The sequence below is a fragment of the Aphidius gifuensis genome, linkage group LG4 (assembly GCF_014905175.1).
Source record: "Aphidius gifuensis isolate YNYX2018 linkage group LG4, ASM1490517v1, whole genome shotgun sequence".
Taxonomy (NCBI): Eukaryota; Metazoa; Arthropoda; class Insecta; order Hymenoptera; family Braconidae; genus Aphidius; species Aphidius gifuensis.
Genome location: NC_057791.1, coordinates 9,937,066 through 9,960,109, shown reverse-complemented (window position 1 = coordinate 9,960,109; position 23,044 = coordinate 9,937,066). Strand labels below are relative to the sequence as shown.

General features: G+C 31.8%; 2 protein-coding genes and 1 pseudogene across 2 annotated transcripts; 1 reads left to right on the top strand and 2 right to left on the bottom strand.

Annotated features, from left to right (window-relative positions):
• Positions 1 to 5,118: 5,118 nt before the first annotated feature.
• Positions 5,119 to 6,318, bottom strand: LOC122853835. The gene has a single exon (XM_044154252.1). The coding sequence runs from the start codon at positions 6,316 to 6,318 to the stop codon at positions 5,119 to 5,121; it is 1,200 nt and encodes a 399-aa protein (XP_044010187.1).
• A 2,812-nt stretch (positions 6,319 to 9,130) lies between these two features.
• Positions 9,131 to 11,544, top strand: LOC122853834 (annotated as a pseudogene).
• A 7,290-nt stretch (positions 11,545 to 18,834) lies between these two features.
• On the bottom strand, positions 18,835 to 22,832 carry LOC122853833. Its single transcript, XM_044154251.1, has 2 exons — positions 19,365 to 22,832; positions 18,835 to 19,290 (listed from the first exon to the last, which is right to left on the bottom strand). Exons 1-2 carry the CDS (start codon positions 22,830 to 22,832, stop codon positions 18,835 to 18,837), a joined length of 3,924 nt encoding a protein of 1,307 aa, XP_044010186.1.
• Positions 22,833 to 23,044: the final 212 nt, after the last annotated feature.

Below are 23,044 nucleotides of genomic sequence, written 5' to 3'. Positions count from 1 at the left end.
AAGTTGGTTATTAATAATTAAAAGGATCACTGTGTTAGAAGCTCTGTGGAGGGTCAAGTCAGTTATACATGACGTCGGATAGGGCACCTGTACGATGTTTATAACGTGTCTTGATACGTAAACCTCTTGGCGATGACTTCCACTCCTCCGTCGAAGAGACGAACTCACCGAAGGCTGCGTACGAAGCCCGATCGTAAACCTATTCGAACTGCGGGCTAGGAAAGCGTGCTGCGCATGTCCGGGAGCGATAGGTAGGAGAATGCTTACTTAGTGGGGTTAAAGCACGCAGTAGCTGAGCACTCAACGTCGTCGTGAAACGACACAACTTGTCTGGCTCTCGATCGATCACTACCTTCTTTTGACTGGCTCTCTATGGTTCACTACTGGTTTGAAACCTCGTGCGTTATCCCCTTAAGCCATCACGCGTTACTATAAAAGGTTGAAAAGTTTCGTCTCTATTAATAATGACCTTTGATAAATACAAGAAAATAGATTTGTTGAGTATTAAGGTTTATAAATCGAGACATGAATGTATATATAAAAAAAATTAAAAAAATGATCATACAGTTGCTGAAGCGACTGTGCCTTCCCTGCGGGGGGAATTTTAATTTCTTCTTTAATATATTATAAAATTCGTGACTACAAAGTTATTTCATTCTCTATTGTTACAATGATTATTGTTACAGCTAAAATTTATTTAAATTTCATTGATTTTGCTTGTTCCTTCTAATGGATCATCTCCATGTCCAGAATCGCTTTCTTCTAACCTTTTAAACTCTCTGTTTTTATTCATTTTGTTAAACTATGATTTTAGCCTGTCAATGTTGAATATTTATTACAAAATTGTCGAGTTCGATTGTATTTATTCTATTTACTTTTTTCTCTCCGTTGAATCAGGATTTAACGTTTTAGTTGTTGCTGAAGTCGTCATTATATTTTTAATTTTTTTATATTCATTTATTTTTAATTCCTTTAATGCTATCACATCACCCTTTTTTCCCTAGAAATTTTCTGCCTTTTCATTCCAAATAGTTAGTTCAATCTAAAATATATTTTCTTTGGTAAATTTATTATCTTTATTTAGTTTAATCAAACTTTTTTTCATTTAAATTTTATTTTACTTCATAATCACTGTCGTCTGCTAATGTTATTGTTCTTTATTTTAATAACCGTCCTAACATTGCATATATAAATTCCACTTTATTTATTGCTATTATGATTGCGATGATATCTAAATAATGTCATTATTACTATTGAATAATTTTCTTTTTTTTTTTTTTTTTTCGCTAAAATTATTTTGCCTGCAAATGAATTAATTGGTAGATGTACAATTTCTTGTATTTTTTTAAACTCGAAATTAATGTTTGGTATATTTTTATTTTCCTCAACGTCATCGAATTTTATATTAGCTTCTACTGGTATCATTATTTCTTTATTATTTATTGATGGGTATTGTTCATTAATTTTTCTCACTAATCCTCCAGTGATCGTATATATTTTGTTTAAATTGAATATTTAATAATTTATCATGTTAATAATTTTTTTAAAAATCTTTTTGTTGAAAAATCTTGTTGAAAAATATGATTTTTCCATGATATTTTGCTATACTTTTCTTTTTTGTTTACTGATATTTTCCTAATATTTTCCTATAATTATCGTATTTTTCTTTATATTCAGTGATTTTTCTATATTTTCGTTTATTCGTTTATATATTCTTTATTTTTCTATATTTTTCTTCATTTTCCATATTCATCTTGTTTAAATTAATTAAGAGACTTAGAAAATTTTCGGGGGGGGGGGGCATAATTGATATGCTCCCTTATTTATCGTTTTGTTCTTTATATTCAGTCACTTTTCTATATTTTCCTTTGTATTCACTGATATTTTCCCATATTTATCGTTTTTTTCTTTATATTCACTGATTTTTCTTCGATATTTTTCTATTTTTTTCTACATTTTTCTTTACATTTACTGATATTTTCCCATATGTATCGTATTTTTCTTCATATTCAGTGATTTTTCCTTCATATTTACTGATATTTTCCATATTTATCGTATTTTTCTTTATATTCAGTAAGTTTTGCTCGATATATACTGATATTTCCCTGATATTTTCCCATAATTATGAGAGTTTTCTTTATATTCAGCGATTTTTTCTTTATATTTACTAACATTTTTCCATATTTATCGGTTTTTTCTTCATATTCAGCAATTTTTTCTTTATATTCAGTAATTTTTCCTCTATATTTGCTGATATTTCCCCATATTTATTCCCTTTTTTTTCTTTATATTTACTGATTTTTCTTTGATATTTTTCTATTTTTTTCTACATTGTTCTTTACATTTACTGATATTTTCTTATATGTATCGTGTTTTTCTTCATATTCAGTGATTTTTCCTTCATATTTACTGGTATTTCCCTGATATTTTCCCATAATTATAAGAATTTTTTTTATATTTAGCGCTTTTTTCTTTATATTTACTGATATTTTTCCATATTTATTGGTTTTTTCTTTATATTCAGTAATTTTTCCTTCATATTTACTGATATTTTCCCATATTTATCGTTTTTTTTCTTTATTTTCAGTGATTTTTCTATATTTTCCTTCATATTTAATGATGTTCCCCATTTTTATTGTATTTAGATTAAGGGACTTAGAAAATTTTCGGGGGGGGGGGGGGGGCCAGATAAAAAGCGAAAACAATAGGAAATTAAAATTCCCTAAAAATTCGAAATGTTAAAAAATTAAAATCTAACCGGTTATTCAGAATTTTGTAATTTATTTCAGCTTATTTAGCTAGAATTAGTAGAGGATAAAATCAAATAAATTAATAATTTTTATAATGATTCCCGAGCCATCTGATACAATTATTTTAATTTACTTAGGCAATTATAGCTAAGAAATTCATGGAGATTTGTGAAAAATTTATAACTTGTTGCCAAAAATTATGTTTTAAGCAACATTGATTCCTTGGCTTCATTTTTTCCTTAGTAATTTATATTATATATATATATATATAGTCAAATACTGAGGAAATGCAGTAGCTGAGGAAAAACTGAAGCTAAGGAGTTAATGTTGTTAAAACATAATTTTTCTGGCAACATTAATTCCTTAGATTCATCTTTTTCTAGCTCCCGCTTTTCCTTATTTATTCATCCATTGACCAAAGATACACGTAATTCATTTAGATAAATCAAAATACCAACTGACACGTTATTCTCTCTGGAATTCCAAAGTTACCTTTGAAAAAGGTAAATTTTACAGGTTCTACTCGTAACTCATTGGTAACCGTGGACAGACGATCATGTAGGCCTTGGAAAACCGTAATTTTTGCCTTTTTCAAAATTTAAAATCACAAGTTCCAAATTTACTTACAAAAAAGTAAATCTTACGTTTTTCATCAGTAACTCGTCGGTAAGCATGGTTAGTAGTTATATAGAGCCGGTTCTAGGCCATGGTGAGGGGACCAGGGGACAGGGGTCGGGATCGGGGGTCAGATCGGGGGCAGGAGTAAAAATCTCGAAGTTTCTAGAAGCTTCCAAATGACATCATCGAACATTCGAGAAAGTTCTTCGAATGACGTCATGGTTATTTATTTAGAACGTCATATTTCTTAGAATAGCCGGAAATGATAAGAAATATTTGTTTATTTAAAGTATCAGATTATTGTGACATCATCGAATATTTGTTTGTTCAAAGTATTGGTTTATTTAAAATGTGACGTCATTTATTAAAATGTGATAGTCTCGATTCCTTATATGAAAGGATAAGTCCTATAAGAATGCAAATTTTTTCGTCTAAAAAATTAGTCTTACGACATTTGTTGTGCATGCAACATTAAAAAAAACACAGTGATCTATTGCATAAAAATGGCAATGATCGTTGACCTTCAAGGATTTCAATTACCTGATCAGTTTGTTCTGAAAGAAATTTGCAAGTATAAGTCTGCATGATGAACGAATCGATCATATACTATTCAAACCACCTGGATCATGGAAGGATGTACCACAGAAATATCAATTGATAAACAATTGGTTGACACGAAATTGGCATGGCCTAACATGGCATGATGGTGATATGCCTTTTGAAAAAACATACAAGAAAATGACTGAAATTTTGAAACCAGCTGAGTTTATTTGTGTCAAAGGATTAGAAAAGAAAAAGTGGTTAGAAAATATTATTGATTATTCAAAACCAGTAATTGATCTTCATGATTACGGTTGTCCAGCTTTGAAGAAAATACGAATACCTTTTTATGAAAATCATAAATGTGGATATGAAAAGATCGAACATATGAACTGTGCTGTAAAAAACGTTTTAAATTTGAAACACTGGTACATATCGATGTAAGTATATTTTATGAATCCATAATATCCTCGAATTAATATTTTTCATCCGGTTCTAAAAATTATTTTTTTTTTTTAGGTTATTGGAAGTACACTGCTGGGGTGAATCTACAATTTTTTCACAATTTTTATCATCAAATGCATCATACATTGATAAATTCAGTAAATTAAAAAGTTTTCATGAAGATTTACGCTGCTTTTGGGAAAGTATAGAACTTCTGAAAAAAGATTTCAATGTTGAAACACATGAAGAAGTACTTTCATGTCACAATAATCAAGCACCTCTGATTTTTTTGTCTACACAACGACCATGGGTCACAGATCTTCATCAACTCGTTAAAAAATATTTCGATAAATCACCATATACTGACTTTGAACAACTTATAAGCGATTTATTCAAGCTATGGAACAAAACTGAAAAATTGGAACATCGTATTCAAGGAAAAGAAGAGATGAATATAGAAGATGAAATGAAAGAATAATTTTTTTTTGTAACAAGAAAAAATAAATATATCTTTTTTGATTGAAACTTGATTCTTAATTATCCTTGAGTATCCTTTTCATATTTGATATTTTCATATTGATTTGGCTTCTTCTCTCCCTAATTATATGACTTTGGTTCATTGAATTTTTTTTCTTTTTCTTCATTCAACAAACAAGTTTTATCTGAATTCTCCTTAGCAGATTCATCTTTGCTTTTAAACATTTTTTGTGTTGTTTCATCAAAAGACGATTGATTAATGAGAGATTTTTACGTTTTTCTCTCCTATTTATACCAATTTTCGTACTGAACCACTGATAGGTTTGTACTCTACAATTCGATCATGTAAAATTAAACAGTGAGCTGATGTATCATCAGGAAACTGTTCGACTGATTCGATTTCCAAACGTATATCCACAGGTCCACTTTTAAGAAATTCATTTCGTTTAGAACAGTCTATAACAGCAAGTGGTGCTTGATTTAAAAATTCCGTTTTTGTTAATAATGGTTCTGGCTCTTTCCCAAAGTATGATAATTGAAAATTTGTAAACATATCATAGAGCAGAGTAAATTGATTCTTGCTTACATCAAGATTCAAATTTCCATATGGGTAGGATTGTGAATTCAAAAATAATTTCACATCTCGCAAATTGCAATGATCAAAATGACTTGCATTTTTATCAGCTCGATTTTTACGTGCAGTTTGAAAACCTACAATCACATATCTTGGTTTCTCGAGTTGTGTTGATGTTTTTACATTCCATATATGTTTTGAAGTTGCAGGAAGTAGAGGGTAATCATACAGCTCCCAGGCTCGATAACTCAGTGAAATAGCTGGATCTTTTGATATGTAGTTTAATAGTTGAATTTTTTCTTTATCTGAGACTCGAATATATGGTACAACCCATTCTATTTTTTGAATAGCAATTTTTGCCGTTTCTGCTGCTATTGTTTTTAGGTATGCATTGGTATCAGTATTTGATCTTGTAAGAATGAGTTCATGTTTTGCATTAGTAATCACTTTACGATAATCTTCAGCAAATCCGAGTAGTAAGCTCAATGGTATTGATATATCAAAGTATCCATTTACATTATTTATAGCAGAATCTGTCCAGCCTGAAATTTCCAATAGTGCTTTCTGATTAGGTGTGAGTGATACATAACCTTTCATGAGAGTTGTGAGTCCTACATTTTTACTACGATCTACTTCAACAGCATTTATTTCATAGCGGATTTCTTCAAATAAATGAGCAATAGCCATTTTTACTAGACTTGTAGTATTTGCAACATCATTTTTTGTCAATTTTCCTTGAATATGTAGAGTACTTTTAGATGGTAATATGCAAAGATCTTGATGTTGAATTCCGATTCTTATTTCATCATTATTATTGAAAGATGGCGCTCCATAGGGTTGATGAGCATGGAGTTCATAATGAGCTATTGACTCATCAAAAACAATCGAATTTTGAATATTTAGGATTTCTTCCATGGTATAGAACAAAAAAAACAACACAATTTTACTTTTACTTTATTTGACGTGGTTTGAGATTGAGACTCGTGAGAAATTGAACGTTTGGACGTGTTAATACTCGAAGTGTCCGATGATGACTGATGGATTTTTGGCATGTTGGTTTATTTATATAACTGTTTCCAACTGCTTTATATAATTGCTCTTTTGAAAGACAATACCCATTATTTTATACTCTTCACATGAAGTCTTATTGTTATGACTTCTCCTCGGAAATTTACTCCGTCTTGATCAACAATTTTTAGCTGAAGATGATGTATTGCTCGGACGGCGACTGGTAGATAAATGACACGTGAAGGTACTTCTATGATCTTATATCCTGGTGGAACACCAGGGAAAAATTCATGTATAGTATGAACTTGTTGATTATTCAAATATGCACATGTTGTTATATTACATTCAACACATAAAGCATTCACTTTTAATATTGTCACTGGTAATTCAGATTTATGAGTTACATTAGGTTCTAAGATTTGAGGTGAAAATCCTAATAATCTTTCAATAGAATCTTCAGGAATAAAATTTATCGGACGATCACATTGAGGTTCACAACACAGTTCACTATTGTTTAGTTTAAGACTTATGGAGACCATTTGCAGAAGGTATTTTTCAATGTCTTCGATTTCATAACTTCCTGTCGGTATATATAGAATAATTTCACTTTCATAACCAATATAAAATTTATTGTTATGTAAATCAATATTAGGTATCGAATTAGAAGTAAGTAACTCAACAAGTCCGACAACATAATTTTTCTCAGGTGATAATTCAATCGGTAGAGTATTATTAATACTGTGCTTCTAGCACTGATGATGTTCCAGACAACGTCAACGTAAACGAGTCATCCATGACTGATGGATGATTAATAGTTGTTATCGTATTTATAACTGCTCAGTCAAAAATTTCAGACATAAATGTCCGCAAATTACTGTATCATAATTTTGAAATTGCTGATAATTATATTCAATGCTACCAACATCAAGATATTTTACAAGATCTGCAGGTGGTTGTAAATCGCCAAAGCTATCGAAATAAATGACTTTATTATTTCTTTTTTTATATGCTACCCGATGCGTACCAGAGCCAACTTCGTCATCGAGATTTATAATGGCTGATTCATATTTCCATGGTTTAGTAGTTGGTAAATCATTTCTCATGAAAACTACTCTGAAATATGGAATATTCATAGCTTTAGCGTATTTTATAAGATCAATATTTGTTAGTGCTCGATGTGGTAGCTTTATATGTTTTTTGCTGGTTTTAAGAATAAACCCATTCCTATCTTATGTGGCTGGAGATATAAGCCTTTACCCAATGCAATTGTTTCCATTTTTGTGTTGTGACGTTTATTTTCTTCAAATTGTCGTTTGGCAGCACTTGCATCATTTATTGCTTTCGTTATACGAGCAGCACCCCCACTCAATGCTCCAACCGCACTTAAACCAGCAAAAAGTGGCATTATAAATGGTAAAAAACCACCTATTTTTGATGGTAATGGTAGAATACTTGGCATTTGAATTCTTTCTCGCCCTCCTGCTTTTTTTATAGCATCACGTGCACCCTCAAGTGCACACTTGATAGGATTTTTTCTTGGTTTAATAAATTCTTTTGGTAGGTTTATAATTTTTTTAAATGATGTTTTTTTTCTATTTTTCTCGTCTTTTTTTTCAGACCCATACCCAATTTTGATTTAGCTTTCATTGTATTAGCTATACCCCAAGCAGCTGTTTTTTCACCAACGGAAGAATCTTTTGCAAGTACACGTTTCCAAGCTCGTGCTGTTTACAAGCAGCGTCTAATGGATTTATACCAGGATCACCTCGAGCTAACCTTTTTGATAATTTAGTACCTGGTCTACAGTATTGATAGCCCGGAATATGAAGTTCAATAGGTAGTTTGTTGATTAAAGTATTGATGAGACCTTTTCCACTTTTTTTAGAACGTCTGTGCACAATCATAATGTTTTCAAGACTAACGCCAAATCTATAAAAACTCGGTATTTATAGGAAAATAGTCAGTCGTGAATATGGAGTTTGCTGAGCAGAATGTAAAATTACCAGTAGTTAATTTCGACGGTGTTGTTCAACAAAGTTCAAGTCAAAAAAATCGAAAACGACATGGTAAACTTTTACCTAATAATGTGCGAGGAATCTTTTGTGGCCCGTCAAATTGTGGTAAACGAAATGCTCTCCTAGCTATAATTACCCATCCAAATGGGCTACGATCCGAAAATGTATATGTTTATTCGAAATCTTTAAATCAACCAAAATATCAGTTCTTAGAGAAATTACTTGGATCCACGAAATGTATCGGTTATTATCCATTCAATGAAAATGAAAGTGTGATTGAACCTCAAGCTGCTTATCCAAATTCAATAATGATTTTTGATGATGTTATGTGTGAAAAACAAAACAATATCAGAGCTTTTTTTTGTATGGGACGTCATCAAAATGTTGATTGTTTTTATCTTTCTCAAACTTATGCACGTGTACCAAAACATTTAGTACGAGATAATGCAAACATTTTTCGACAAGATGAAATGAATTTAAAACATATTTATAATGATCATGTGATTACTGACATGACGTATACTCAATTCCGAAATTTATGTTTGAATTGTTGGGATAGCGATAAGCATGGATTCGTTGTTATCGATAAGGACAGTAAAATTAACAATGGCCGATATCGAAAAGGATATGATTGTTTTGTTACTATAAATTGAAAAGAACTTTTGAAAAAGAATGAGTTATGCAGTAAGTATGAGAGCATCAACATGACGAGTAAAATGTTCGATAAAGAAAAAAATAATCTGTATCAGATTACAAAAGCTAGCGATGCAATAAGACGTAAACATAAAATGTTAAAAATGAATCAAGACGCTTCAGAAAAATATGCAAGTGATATATTTAAGCCTATTGTAACACCTTTAGAAAAATTGGTGAATCAAACCACAAGTGATATAAAAAACGAAGTGAAGAATGAGCTTGAAAATGATGTTGTGAAAAAAGAACGTGCAAAAGAGGAAGATGATGATGATGATATTGATGTTTTCTATGAATCTTTCGATAAGTTTGATGAGGATCCTGTAAGAAAGTCACTTGATCATACATCTTCTACACTAGATACTTTTTTTTCGAAAAAAAATGAAAAATATATGAAAAAAGTAGATGTCAGTAAAACTCGATCAACAGGATTTTTAGTACGGAAACTTGAAAATAATCTTATGTTTGGAAACTCAAATATTAAATTTGAAAATAACAAAATCTTTATTGAAGATGAAACTTATCAAGAGACGCCAGGTTTATTGGAACTCCTTTTCAATTATAAAGTTGATAACTCATCAATAAATAATGATGATAAAAAAAATTTTATCAAAATTATTAAATTAACAAATGCTCAGTATAGATATTTCAAACCTAATGGTGGACTGAGGAAAGAAACAAATGCCAAGTATGAAAAATATATTTTACCATTCATAAAATCCTCAAAAAAAACTGGTACATCGTTACCTCGTTATAAGATTACAAACAAAAGTAACAAATTGGACTACGTTTATTGGGATGATCCCAACGAACTTGTTGATCGTCTCCGATTAATATTAGCTTCTCAAGCCGCTGGTAATCTCAGTCATACAAATGAAATCATTTCTATAATTGAAGAATTAAGAGAAGCTGAAATTATCTATTAATTTATATGCATATGAGGCTTGAGCTCAGTTTCTCATAAGCTGTCAAGATATTTTTGGACGACAATCAAAAAATAAAAGTTCATTACAAAGTGTTCGAGGTCCTCCAGGTGATGGTTTCAAACGAAAATCAGATGGACATTATGATATAAATAATAAACGATTGTGTAATGTTGCTGATCCACTGGAATCAAATGATGCAACATCTGTTAAAATTACCAAGACAATTATAAAAGAAGAAACACGAATTTTATATCAATTAAATAAATCTCTACGTGATGATGTTGATAATAATAATATAATAACCAATTCACTTCAGTCTCAATTTCAAGAGTTCATTAAGAATTATCGTCTTGAATTTGATACAGCGCAAAGTCTTTCACTTCAAAATATAGAATTCATTCAGATATTGGAGTCCAGATTAACTTCATCGAATGGAGCTTTTGAAAATTTCAAACTAAATTTTGGAAAATCACTCAACACATTGAGCACTGAAATTGGAAATTTGGAAATTGAAATAATAAAAAAACTGACAATCTTGGATAATCATCTCAGGATACTTGAAAATCGTTCTAATAGATCATAAAAAAGCAGTAGTTGCTCATGAACTACACAGACCTGCTCGAAAAAATTATACTCGTCGTCATGTTGACATTAAAGGATTGAATGAAACTTGGCAAGCAGATCTTGTTGATATGCAAGCTTATACGTCTGTTAACCGAAACTATAAATATTTGCTTACAATTATTGATATATTTTCGAAATTTGCATGGGCTATACCAATAAAATCAAAAACTGGGAAAGATGTTACAGCAGCGATGAAATCTGTGCTTGATGAAGGACGTATACCACAAAATTTACATGTTGATCAAGGAAAAGAATTTTACAACAAGGAATTTCAAGCTCTTTTGCAAAAACATAAGATACATATGTACTCAACATACAGCAATCTCAAAGCATCAATTGTTGAACGCTTCAATAGAACACTGAAGAATAAAATGTGGGAAAAATTTACTTATCATGGATCCTACAAGTGGTTAGAAATTTTACCACATCCGCTTGAAAATTATAATAATTCAAAACACAGAACAATAAAGATGAAACCAATAGATGTTACGAAAGAAAATCAAAAACAACTATTGAGAAATATTTATAAAAAATTTCAACAAAATCGTGATATCAAAAATAAATTCAAGATTGGTGATAAAGTTCGAATTAGTAAATATAAAACTGTTTTTGAAAAAGGTTATACACCAAACTTCACAACAGAAATATTTACAATCGAGGAAGTGAAATATACAGATCCAGTGACATATAAACTCATAGATTAAAAAAATAATCCGATTGAAGGAGGATTCTACGAAGAAGAATTAACTAAAGTTAAATATCCTGATATTTATTTAGTTGAAAAAATTGTGAAAAAACGTGGCGATAAGTTATATGTAAAATGGTTAGGTTTTGACGATACACATAATAGTTGGATAAATAAATCAGATCTGTAAAAAAAAAAATAAATGTTTTTTTTTTTTAATAAAATAAACTCTGTCAAAAATATTTTAATTATCTTTTTATTTTATAACCCCATGGTACAGTATCCGTAGTATTTGGTAACAATTGTCTCTTATCATCTAACCAACTTAAAGCTATTTTCTTTTGTGCAATTGTATTTACTTTATGTTTTTGACTTCTAATTAGATATTGAGTTTTTGTTAATAAATTATGTTCAAAAAGACAATTTCTATAATCATCAAAGGTAATTTCTTTTAAAGTTGAACTTTTAACACCTTTGGCTTTTTTAGCATCTTTTTTTTCTCCGAGTACACGGAATGTATAGAGTTTAGCTCTTAAACCAATAAATTCAGTTATAATTTTTCCACAACTTTCATTTTTCATTAATCCTAGTACTTTTTTATTATACGAGGCATTTTAAAAATATTATCTTGAGAATAATCAGAAGTATCGAATTTATCTAAATTTTATTTCATTTCTTCATAAATATTAAAATTAAATTCATATAACAAACTATCTGTGTCATGGTACATTAATTTTGCATTGTTACCAAATCTAGATTTTATATAATTATAATAAAAATCATATAGACATGTTTTTGATATATCAAGTATTGAAAATCCTACATAAACTGGTTTATTGAAATGAATTTTTGTCCGATTCATTTCAATAATAACAATGTCTTCTCCAAATACTGTGAGGCTATGGAAATTCGGTTGTTGAATGTAGTATTTAGCACCATATCTGTTTTCCCATCTGGTGACCATTTTAACATCTTTTTGGTTTCTTACATTTTCAATACATTTTCCATATACAGCATTATTTAAAAGTTTATAATAATCTTTTTCAAATTGAGTTGTTGCCCCTTGTCTTTTTTTCGTATTTAAATCTATGTATTTTTTTAACCAAGATGACTGTCTAAATTTGAGATCTCGATGAATTTTTAATAATTTCATACCGAGTTTTAAATATTGTTTGAGATTTTTATAATAAATGATATATTTTTCTTTTGGATAAAAAGTTGTCATTAGTTTGCATTGTTTAGAATTAGGTGGTATTTTGTGCTCTGGACACAATGGAAGATCTTGATGGAGTTCATGTAATTCTTCAGGATATTCAAGATCGACTTCATAAATATAGCCTGTAGAAGAGTCGTCAGGTGTTGATAAAATGTCTTCTAAAGACCACTGATTATTATCCCACTCAAAGCCACCGTATGGAAGATGTTGTGACATTGCCATTCCATATAAATTATTAACATCAAAGTACATGAGGTATGACTCATCTTTGCTTGTATCATACTCCATACCCATGTATGGATTGTTGGCTTTTGTATAACGATTCGGACATACAGCTACTTCACCTCGTATTCTTTTCTCGATGAATTAGAGTTGTTCAGCATCTGTTAGTAATTCCAATTTTACACCAGTACATTTCAGCATACAATCCCATGAGAATCCTGGTGTTGTATAGTAATGTAGAGGATCTAAGTTGTATGATGATAAACAGTTTTTACGAAAATTTTCAAAAATATCAGCTAACAACAAAACATCTGTACGTAAATATAAATCTGAATAGTCACCAAGTGTTTTAATTTCAAATTTTTTCCAAACTGTTTGGGCAAGTTCATAATCATCATTTGAAATATTGCTGTTATTTAATCTTGAATAAAATTGATTAATAAATGGAAGTTTCATATCTTCTAATCTATTCCAGCTATTGATGTATTCATATGGGAATACTCCTTTTCTTTTTAATAATTGAAATTTTTCTAGATCTTCACAATATTTTTTAGTAATTTTTTTATCGCAATCAGCTAAGTTTGAAGCCAGTTTGTCAAGACTAGTTGCCATAAATCTGTAGGAGTCGATAAATCTTAAATTGACTAGTCGGCTACCTCTTTTATTTGAACATGGATACTTGATTTCTTTTGTAAAAGATATATATTTTTCTTTGTTGATCGGTAAAATTCTAATTGGGCTCTCAAACTTGTTTGCTAGAGTTTCCAAAAAAAAGTGTGAGTCATAACCTGAAAGATTATGAAATATTACTGGTATCGTGTGTGAATCTGTATAGTTGACATTACATTCAGGATGAGCTGCTCCACGATAATGGCCTGTGTAATGGCAGTGATCATGATGCCTGATCTGTGCAGGAGAAAATTCATTTTCACAAATATGACATATTTGAGCTGTTTGAAAATCCATGATGTTCTTGAGTAAGAGGCTCCATTGGTATTGGATTATTCAAAATGTCATTTACTTGTTTCGTTCTTTCTCGAAGTTCTCTGACAAACCACTCTATACAATCAGGACCACGACGTGACTTGAATTCTGACAGAGACTTGTCATATGTACAATGAAAATAATATGCAGCACTGTGCGGCACATGATTGTCTGAATCATTCTCTCCAGGTTCTAAAATACATTCAAGATTTGCATAGATGACAAATGGTGCTGGTTCTTTGAATCGGTGATTTTTAAATTTCAATATATTTTCACCTTCTTCTGGTAAAATCATTCTCACTTTATTATTATTTTCACAGTCAGTTAAATGTTTTTCACATGAATTTTGAATTTTGAAATGACAAAAACAACGATCACACAACCACTTTTTATGATAATTTTTTGAAATTTGTGAACTGACAAGTCGTGATAAATTTCGTATCCAAGCAAAATGAAATATTGGTTCATCAGTTGACAATCCACTATTCATAATGAGTAAATGAATTGTGGGTTTTAATGACTTGTGTTTACTCAAATACACTGGTGCTATTTCGTATTTATCATGAATACCGTAGACATTGATTGATAAATCATTCATAACCTCAAATTTTGGAATGTCACATAACATTATTGGAAAATTTATCCCATCATATTTAAGAACTGTCTTAAAATCAGGGTATGATGTGATACGATAGCTGTGCGATTGAGCTGGATACACAGCCGCTGTGATTGCATACAAAAAACAGTACTCATCATTATTTTTAATATTTAAAACTGCTTTTTTTTATTTGGATACTCTTTGGCAATTCGATAAATGTTGATAAACTACTTCTCAATTGCTCATAACGATTAATATTAATCATCAAATTAATAATTGCTTTTAATGTCCACCCAGAATCTTTTTCTTGAAAATCTTCAATTTTTGTGAGAAATTTTTTTGTTAAGTTGTCATTGAACCAATTTTTCAAGTCAGTAGTTGGTAATATCACTTGATTTTTTGTATTAAAATATTTTGTCTCATCGATAGGTTCACCCTTTTTTACAATTCTAAATTTACAAGCTAAAACACAATTCACTTTTAAATTTTCATGATTTTTGAGAATATTTTTTAATCGGTTAATTGTCATCTTTTTAGAATCCTCTAAAAATGAATGTATATCAGTATGTTAAAGATTAACGATAGTCTCTGATCGTATTCGACCCTGGAATGCTGAACATTCGAAAACATTATACATTCGATGACATTACTCTATGGAACATTCTAGAACATTCAATGAAATTTCGAAGACTCTTCTAGAACATTTTTTTTTACTATAAAAAGAGTGCGATCGACATCAACAGCATCAGATTAATTCAAGTATTTGAACAGTACTCATCATAAAAGGAATCAAGGTATATATTTTTTTTAATTTAATTTTTTTTATTTTTATTTTATAGAACAATTTATTTTATATAAAAAAAAATTTTTTTTCTTACAGAAAACAAAATGGATTTTCTATCAGCAATCAACAAAGTTGCTTGTAGCTCCAGCAATTTACCATTGATAAAAATGTCTGATTTAACTCCTGGAGCTAAATACAAGATCACTCAAATTCAAAGAGCAAATACAAAATATGGAGTGAAAAGCATTGTGACAATTCAACATGAGTTTGATATGTTTTTACCCAAAAAGATATCAATATTTTTGGAGAAAGATAAAGAATTTGAGGAGCTCAAAATTATGGTAGATGGTGACCATCTTGATATGCGTACGGTTGGCTGCCGTGGCCGTGGCCGACTGGTAATGTTTCAGGATGTCACACAGAAGACCTGATAGAATCCAGGTTAAGTATTGTTTAATCATAATTTTTCGGAACAATTATTAATAGTTTCTTTAATAAAAGTTGATTGGTTAAATATAAAATATTTTTTTTTCATTTATTAATGGAATTAATGAATGGTAGATAACATTGGGCCATTCTTGATTCACCGTTAGGGGACTATTGGATATATTGCCCGTTGAGGGATTTATATCTAGTAATTAATTTAAATAATCAACACAATAATAATTTTTGTTTGTTATCGTTTAATTTTGATAATTGTCATTTAAATTATTATTTAAATTTTTCATTATTATTTCATTTATTTTATTAACTTGTGAATTTATTTAAGTTGATTTTTTTGTAAGAGCAAGTGACAAGAGAGAGTTCCGTAGGCTACGAGATTGCGAATGCAACCAAACTGAAAAAAGATCCAGGACGCTAACCAGCTTCTGGGCCTTAGTATATGAAAATTCTGGAAAATTCTAGAAGGCCAAACGACGCTTGTATAACCAATCGTGGCTTGGACCCGACAAAATTTCCAAAATGTTTTTACATTTATTTTATTTTATTCCTCGAAAGACTGGGTGGTTTTCGAGGTCAGCGGCCTAATCCTTATTGTCCTCGAACTGCAAAATTTTTCTAATGGCAAACGTAGTCAGTCTGAGGTATTAGTCAGCATTGACTCGTGCTGTCAGAGGATTAGACACGCTAGCTCAATGTTGTTGTATATTTTATTTTTTATTTTAATTTACATTTCATTTTATTTTCTCTAAAATGAATTTTACTTTTTTTCTCTCTCTCTCTCTTCTCACTTACCTCTCTTTCCGACGGAACAGGGACTAACGAGCCATCAATGGCCATTCATTGGCTTATACTTGATCAATGATCAGCCTAATTTTTGGGAAAATCATTGAGCCATTCATGGAAGCCGATATTACAGTAAAGCTTCAGGCTTGGCGCATTAATGGCTCATTAATGTTCACCGATTATTGGCGGAAGTTCACCAAGCATCGGCCATTGCTTGGCCATGTTGTTTCCTAGACAAAAAAGCCTAATCACGGATTTTAGGACGGCTATCGAAACAATATACACAACTGTCAACGGCAGTAGTGCGATGAGTAGAGTAGAAGATTCACAGGTGGCAATGGGAAAGGTCTGAGAGGACGGGGGAATGAGACCGGGTCAGTAATAAAGAGTTGATCGGAGGAATTTGATTATATTATTTTGACGTGAGATTCCTCATGTATCATATTTCATGTCTCTAGTCTCAAGTCTCAAGTTATGGCTTCTCTAGAGAATATATATATGAGACTGACAATTATGACTTTGAAAAAAATGTGCCTCAAATTCAGAAATTAATTTTGCACGTAGGGACAAAATTTCAAGCCTAATATCATTTTTTTTTAATTCAATATTAAAAAGTACCGGTAAGCATTTGAATTTTCCTATTTAAACAATATGGAGTTGTCACATGTTTTAAACCAGTTATTCCAATATTTTTAGGAACTCGCAATTGTTAAATTTTTGTTTTATGCACTTATTACTTGACGTACAATTCGTCGTCATTTTTTCTGAAAAAAAATTCATCGTTTATAACAATTTTCATTTTAGTCGAAGCAGTATGCTAATAAGACAAATAAACAATGTTAAATTTGAAAGTGTATTGAATAAAATTTTTGCATGATAAAAGTGATATTAGGCTTGAAATTTCTGTCGTGGTATGCAAAATGAATTTTTTAAATTTGAAAGAGAATATTTTTTCCAGTCATTTCAACTGTCAGTCTAATATATTATGTGATTGGCTCTTACAAATCATATTTTGTACTAGTTGCGTATTTAATGAATATTGACACTGTTGAGCCTTACGTTTTTCGATTCATTCGTAACACACTCACATGTAGAGTACATGATGGCTCATGGCGCATTCGTGTAGTTTTCTCGTGCCATCTGCGAGGCTTCTCTATCGTTTTTCACTTCGAGCGCCGCATATGGCACTTGATTGAAGCAGTGTCTCCACGCTATAGAAATCTCATGCAAGTTCTTGCACGAAAAAATGGAACATGTTCCATTGGCTGTGATAGTCTTGCAAGGCATTTTAAGGCTGATTTTCACCAAAATTCTAGTAATTATCTAGTGATGATAGATCTTGCAACCATTTCTATAACGTGGAGATACCGCTTAAACTGCACAACCACTGAACTGAAAAAAAAACTTTTAAAATGCAGATCTTCTGTTCTTGCAAAATAAGTTCTTGGATTATGGACAAATTGTCTTATATTGACTCAAAAAATTTTTAATTAGACAACGAAAAATTTCTTGAATTATAATAATATTGCCGTGAATTATAACAAATAATTCTTAAACTAAAAAAAAAACTTCTTAAATTATAACAAAAATTTTTCATTCGAAACAAAATGTTCGAATTTTCAGAAGTAAGGTTCTTGGTTTATAACCAAATATGTCTTAGATTATAACAAATACGTCTTAAACTAATAAAAAAAATTTCTCAAATAACTACAAAAATTTCTTGATTCATAGCAAAATGTTCGAATTTTTAGAAGTAAACTTCTTGGTTTATGACCAAATAGGTCTTGGATTATAACAAACGTTCTAGATTTTAGAAGTAAGGGTCTCGGTTTGAGACGTATTCGTTATAATCCACGAAAATAATTGAACGAAAGAAAAACAAAAATTTAAGTATATATATAAATTTAAAAAAAAAAAAAAATTATATTAATAATCATTTGTTTGATTGTTTTTGTGGGGTTTGCACCCTGACTAATTGCTGGAGCGTTGATTTTAATACTTAAATATAATTGTGGCCATATGACAGGTTGAGGTTATGAATAAAGTAGTCACTTTTAATCATGTAATATTGTGTTTAATAATAATAATAAATGAATGTGTGATATACAGTAATGTTTATTAACTAATCTTAATTGTAACTGAATTGACAATAATTATTGATTGATTTGATAATCAGTTGTTTGACAATAGACAAATTTTAGACGTCCAGTCTAGACATGACAAAAATAGTCGATACGAATCAGCGTCAGATCTGAAGTAGTAGACGTAGGAGCACTTAGCAACAACAACAATCGATCATAATATCGATTGTCAATATGGCTGACTTCAGTCACTAAAGTGCTATCTGGTGGACAATGTATTGACTAAACGTTAAGGCTTAAGTCACCATATAATTTAGGCTTTATGTCCGAACATTCTCCCCCTGTTGACGTAGAGAAAACGTCAACATTTATTCACCTCGAGCCTCGACTGGAAGAACACACAGTTTGACAACTGGGCGTTTGAATGTAGATGTAGCAGTTTTAAGTGTAACCACCCTTGGTAACCCATTATCTCCAGGATGAGTGTCAATGATCTTGGCCAATGGCCACTTGGTACATGGTTGACGTTCATCAGTCAACAAAACAATATCTCCAATCTTGACAGGTGTAGTAGCTTCAGACCATTTAGCTCGTACATAAAATTGATGTAAATATTCTGTTGACCATCGTTTCCATAAACTCTGTGTCAATTGTTGTACAAGCTGCCATTTATCAAGTCGACCAGTTTTTAAGTCAAGTAAACTTGGTTCTGGTAAAGTATTTAATGGTCTACCAATTAAAAAATGACCAGGTGAGCTTGTGGGAAATTTTCTTTCACCACGTCTTGAATAACCTTGACTCGATTCTTGACAAATTCTTTCCATCTAGTTGGTTGTCCTTTTATCCAGTAAAAGGAGATGGCTGAATCTGTCCATAAGTTAATTGGCACTTCACCAACTTTGAGTGCTGCTTGGACATGTTCGACTAGACGAACTAGGCAAACAGCTGCAGATAATTCTAACCTCGGTGTGGTTAATTTAGTCTTCTTTTTGTCATTATGGCTAAGTGGTACTGCTTTTGATTTTGCTGTGACAATGTTAGTTCTTACATTGTTTTGTTCATCAATGACCTTGATGTAAACCACTGCACCCAGTGCTACGTTTGACGCGTCAGCAAAACCGTGAATTTCAAAACTACTTTTGTTGTTTATTGATGTACCAAGCCAACGTGGTATTTCAATTTTTGACAGGTGACCTAATTGGTCTTGATAGTCTTGCCATAGCTTTAATTGTGCAGGATCAAGTTCGTCATCCCAGCCAATTTTAGATGCCCATAAATTTTGCATTAAAATTTTTCCACTGACAGTGATTGGTGTTACCCATCCAAGTGGATCAAACAGCTGTGCGACTAATGATGCTGCTGTTCGTTTTGTCATTTTGTCTAATGTATTTTTCTGAGTCCAACCATAGGTAAATGAATCTTTATCTTTGTTCCATGACAATCCCAATGCACGATAAATTTCATCACCTTCAAATGACAATGATGATGCGACGTCTTGTCGATCTTCTTTTGGTATGACTTCAGCTGTATATATGTCATTTGTCAACCATTTCTTCAACGTAAACCCTCCCGCCTTGAACAATGACATAGTTTGCTCAATTTTTGTCATACATTGTACTCGTGAATGTGCTCCTGAGAACACATCATCCATGTATGAACCTTCACTAATAACATTGGCTGCCTCAGGGAAATTACTACCCTCGTCTTTCTCCAATTGTTTCATGGTTGCAAGAGCCAAGAATGGCGCAGGTCTTGTACCATAAGTTACTGTTGTCAACAAATATGTTTTGACCTCGTCAGTCTTTGACTTTCTCCACAATATTTGTTGATATTTCCAGTCATCTTCGTGTAATTTTATCTGACGAAACATCATTTGTACATCTGCAGCAAATACAAACTGATATTGTCTCCATCTCATTATCACATCGACCAAGTTGTTTAACAATTTGGGTCCCTCGTGTAAGAGATCATTTAATGATGTACCCCCAGACGGCTTGAATGAGGCATTGAATACAACACGAAGTTTTGTTGACGTGCTTGATTCTTTGACTACTCCATGATGTGGTAGAAAACAACTATACCTCACGTCTTCAGTGAATGGTCGTAGTTGCATGTGTCCCATTTGTTCATATGTCAATAAGAACTCTTGATAAGATGTCTGATAACTTTTGTCTTGACTCATTTTATTTTCTTGTCTCTCCAACATTTTTAATGCAGGAGTATATGTATTACCAATTGGTTTGAACTTATCCAAGAATGGTAAACGAACTATGTATCTGCCAGTGGCATCACGAGTGTGTGTCTTGTCAAAATGATCTTGACATGATGAATCTTCAGACTCATGGCATTGGTTTAGACTAAAAAATTCATTTTCTTGTTGCCAAAATTTTTGTAGAATTTTATTTAATTCAGTGTCATGACGACAATGAAGACTATTTGACTGACGTATTGACAATGTATTTTTTGGTGATTGTTGTAGTCTTGTCGTAACAACACCAGATAAGATCCAACCAAAGACAGTGTTTTGAGCTGTTGGAACACCTACTGGACCTTGAATAACACCTGACTTTAATATTTTACCATAAATATTTGCACCAAGCAATAATTCAATTGTACCAGCTTCATTGAATCCTGGGTCTGCCAGTTTCAACTTTTTAATCTCAGGCCAATCTTGATGTTCACCAATCACAGGTGTGTAACTTGTGATTTTAGGTAAAATTGATACATCAACCTCCATCGTGACAGTCTTGTCACTTGATTGAATGCTTAGTCTAGCTGACCCTTTGGAAACTTGGATAGTCGATCCAACTCCAAGAATGGGCAATTCAGATCGTGATCTTGAAATATGCATGCATTGGATGATTCTTTCAGTGCATATTGATATTTCAGAGCCTTGGTCTAGCAATGCTCTTATGCCTTGTCTTTCACCAAATTGACTTATGATGAAAATGTCTAGTGTAGCCAATAACACTGTATCATGTACACTTTCTATTTGACGTGTCATATGTGCTGACAATGCACCTGCACCTTGAGTACTGCCTTGACTTGTGGTACCTGATGGATTGTCTGAACCGCCTTTAGTACTACTCGATGCATTTAATTGACTTGACTTTGGTGTATGTAAAAGTGTGTGATGAGCTCTATCGCACATTTTACATCTTTTGTCGGATTTACAATCAGCTGATTTATGTTTGCCAAGGCAATTTTGACATAGAAATTTCTTTCTGACATATTCTTGACGTTGTGAGAAAGTCTTTTTCTCAAATGATGGACAAAATGCAATGAAGTGGCCAGGCTCATTACAATAATGACAATTTGACGTACCAGCAGCATGATGAGAATGTGCAGCACTTTTGGCAATGGTGCCTTTTGATAGGCGATCTTTGCCTTGTTGATGTCTTGACGTTGATGGTAAATCTAGTTCACTATCATATGATGACTTTGACAATTCGATACTTTTGGCATATCGTATTCTTGTTGTCAAGAATGTCTTGAGGTCATCCCAAGTTGGTGGATCACAAGTCCCAGCGACAGACTCTTCCCATTTACCAATGGATCCACTGTCCAATTTAGACTTGACAATTCCAATTAACAAGTCATCCCAAGTATCAGTAGGTCTCTTTAAAGCCTTTAAAGCAGCCAATACTTGAGAGCAGGTCGACAGTAATTTTTGTAATTCATCAGATGTACCAGATGGTACTCTTTTTATGGATAGTAAGGTTGAGATATGTGCATCAATAAATAGTCGTTTATTTTCATAAAAGGATACGAGCGCCTTCCAAGCCTCAGCAAAATTGGCTTCTGTTACCTTGAGGTAACTGATGTGTGTCGCTGCTGTCCCAACAAGACTGTTGTTGAGGATGGTAAATTTCTCGACATCTGGTATGCCAGGTTTACTCAGTACAAGTGTCTCGAACAAGTCTTTAAAATGTGACCACTCTTCAATGTTGCCATTGAATGGTGTGATTTGTACTTTTGGAAATTGCAGGTAACTTCTACTTTCTGATGTTGGCATGATAATTGGCTTGTCAGTGAGCTTCTCAATCGCTTCAATTCGAGCTGTCATTTCGGCTTGATTACGTAAAAATGCAGGCTCAAGATTACGATAAAAACACTCACTAGTGAAGTACTTTTTAGTCTCGATGTACGCCTGGTCTTCGGCAGTACCATCTTCTTTTGCCAACAACAATGCTTGATGGTTATTTTGAGCCAATGCAAAATAATTTCTCATGTTTTCTAAGTATCCTCTGATAATGTGCTTGTTTGTCTTGGCACCTTCTGTCTTGTCAAGTCGATTTAATGAAACTTCGACATTGTTGATCAATTCAGCTTGCTCAATTATGAGCTGTCTCACTGTCTTACCCATTGGGTAATCTTTATTGCCTTTTCACACACACAACACAGGCACTATTCAAATTATATTTATCAACTATCCGGCTCGAAGGACCAAAATGTGGGGTTTGCACCCTGACTAATTGCTGGAGCGTTGATTTTAATACTTAAATATAATTGTGGCCATATGACAGGTTGAGGTTATGAATAAAGTAGTCACTTTTAATCATGTAATATTGTGTTTAA

Bases quoted from the DNA above. Each gene is read 5' to 3' on its own strand.
- LOC122853833 (XM_044154251.1), bottom strand. From the start codon at position 22,832: ATGGGTAAGACAGTGAGACAGCTCATAATTGAGCAAGCTGAATTGATC. The intron at 19,291-19,364 runs GTTGGTGAAGTG...ACAACCAACTAG, and splicing joins ATGTCCAAGCAGCACTCAAA to ATGGAAAGAATTTGTCAAGA.
- LOC122853835 (XM_044154252.1), bottom strand. From the start codon at position 6,318: ATGGAAGAAATCCTAAATATTCAAAATTCGATTGTTTTTGATGAGTCA.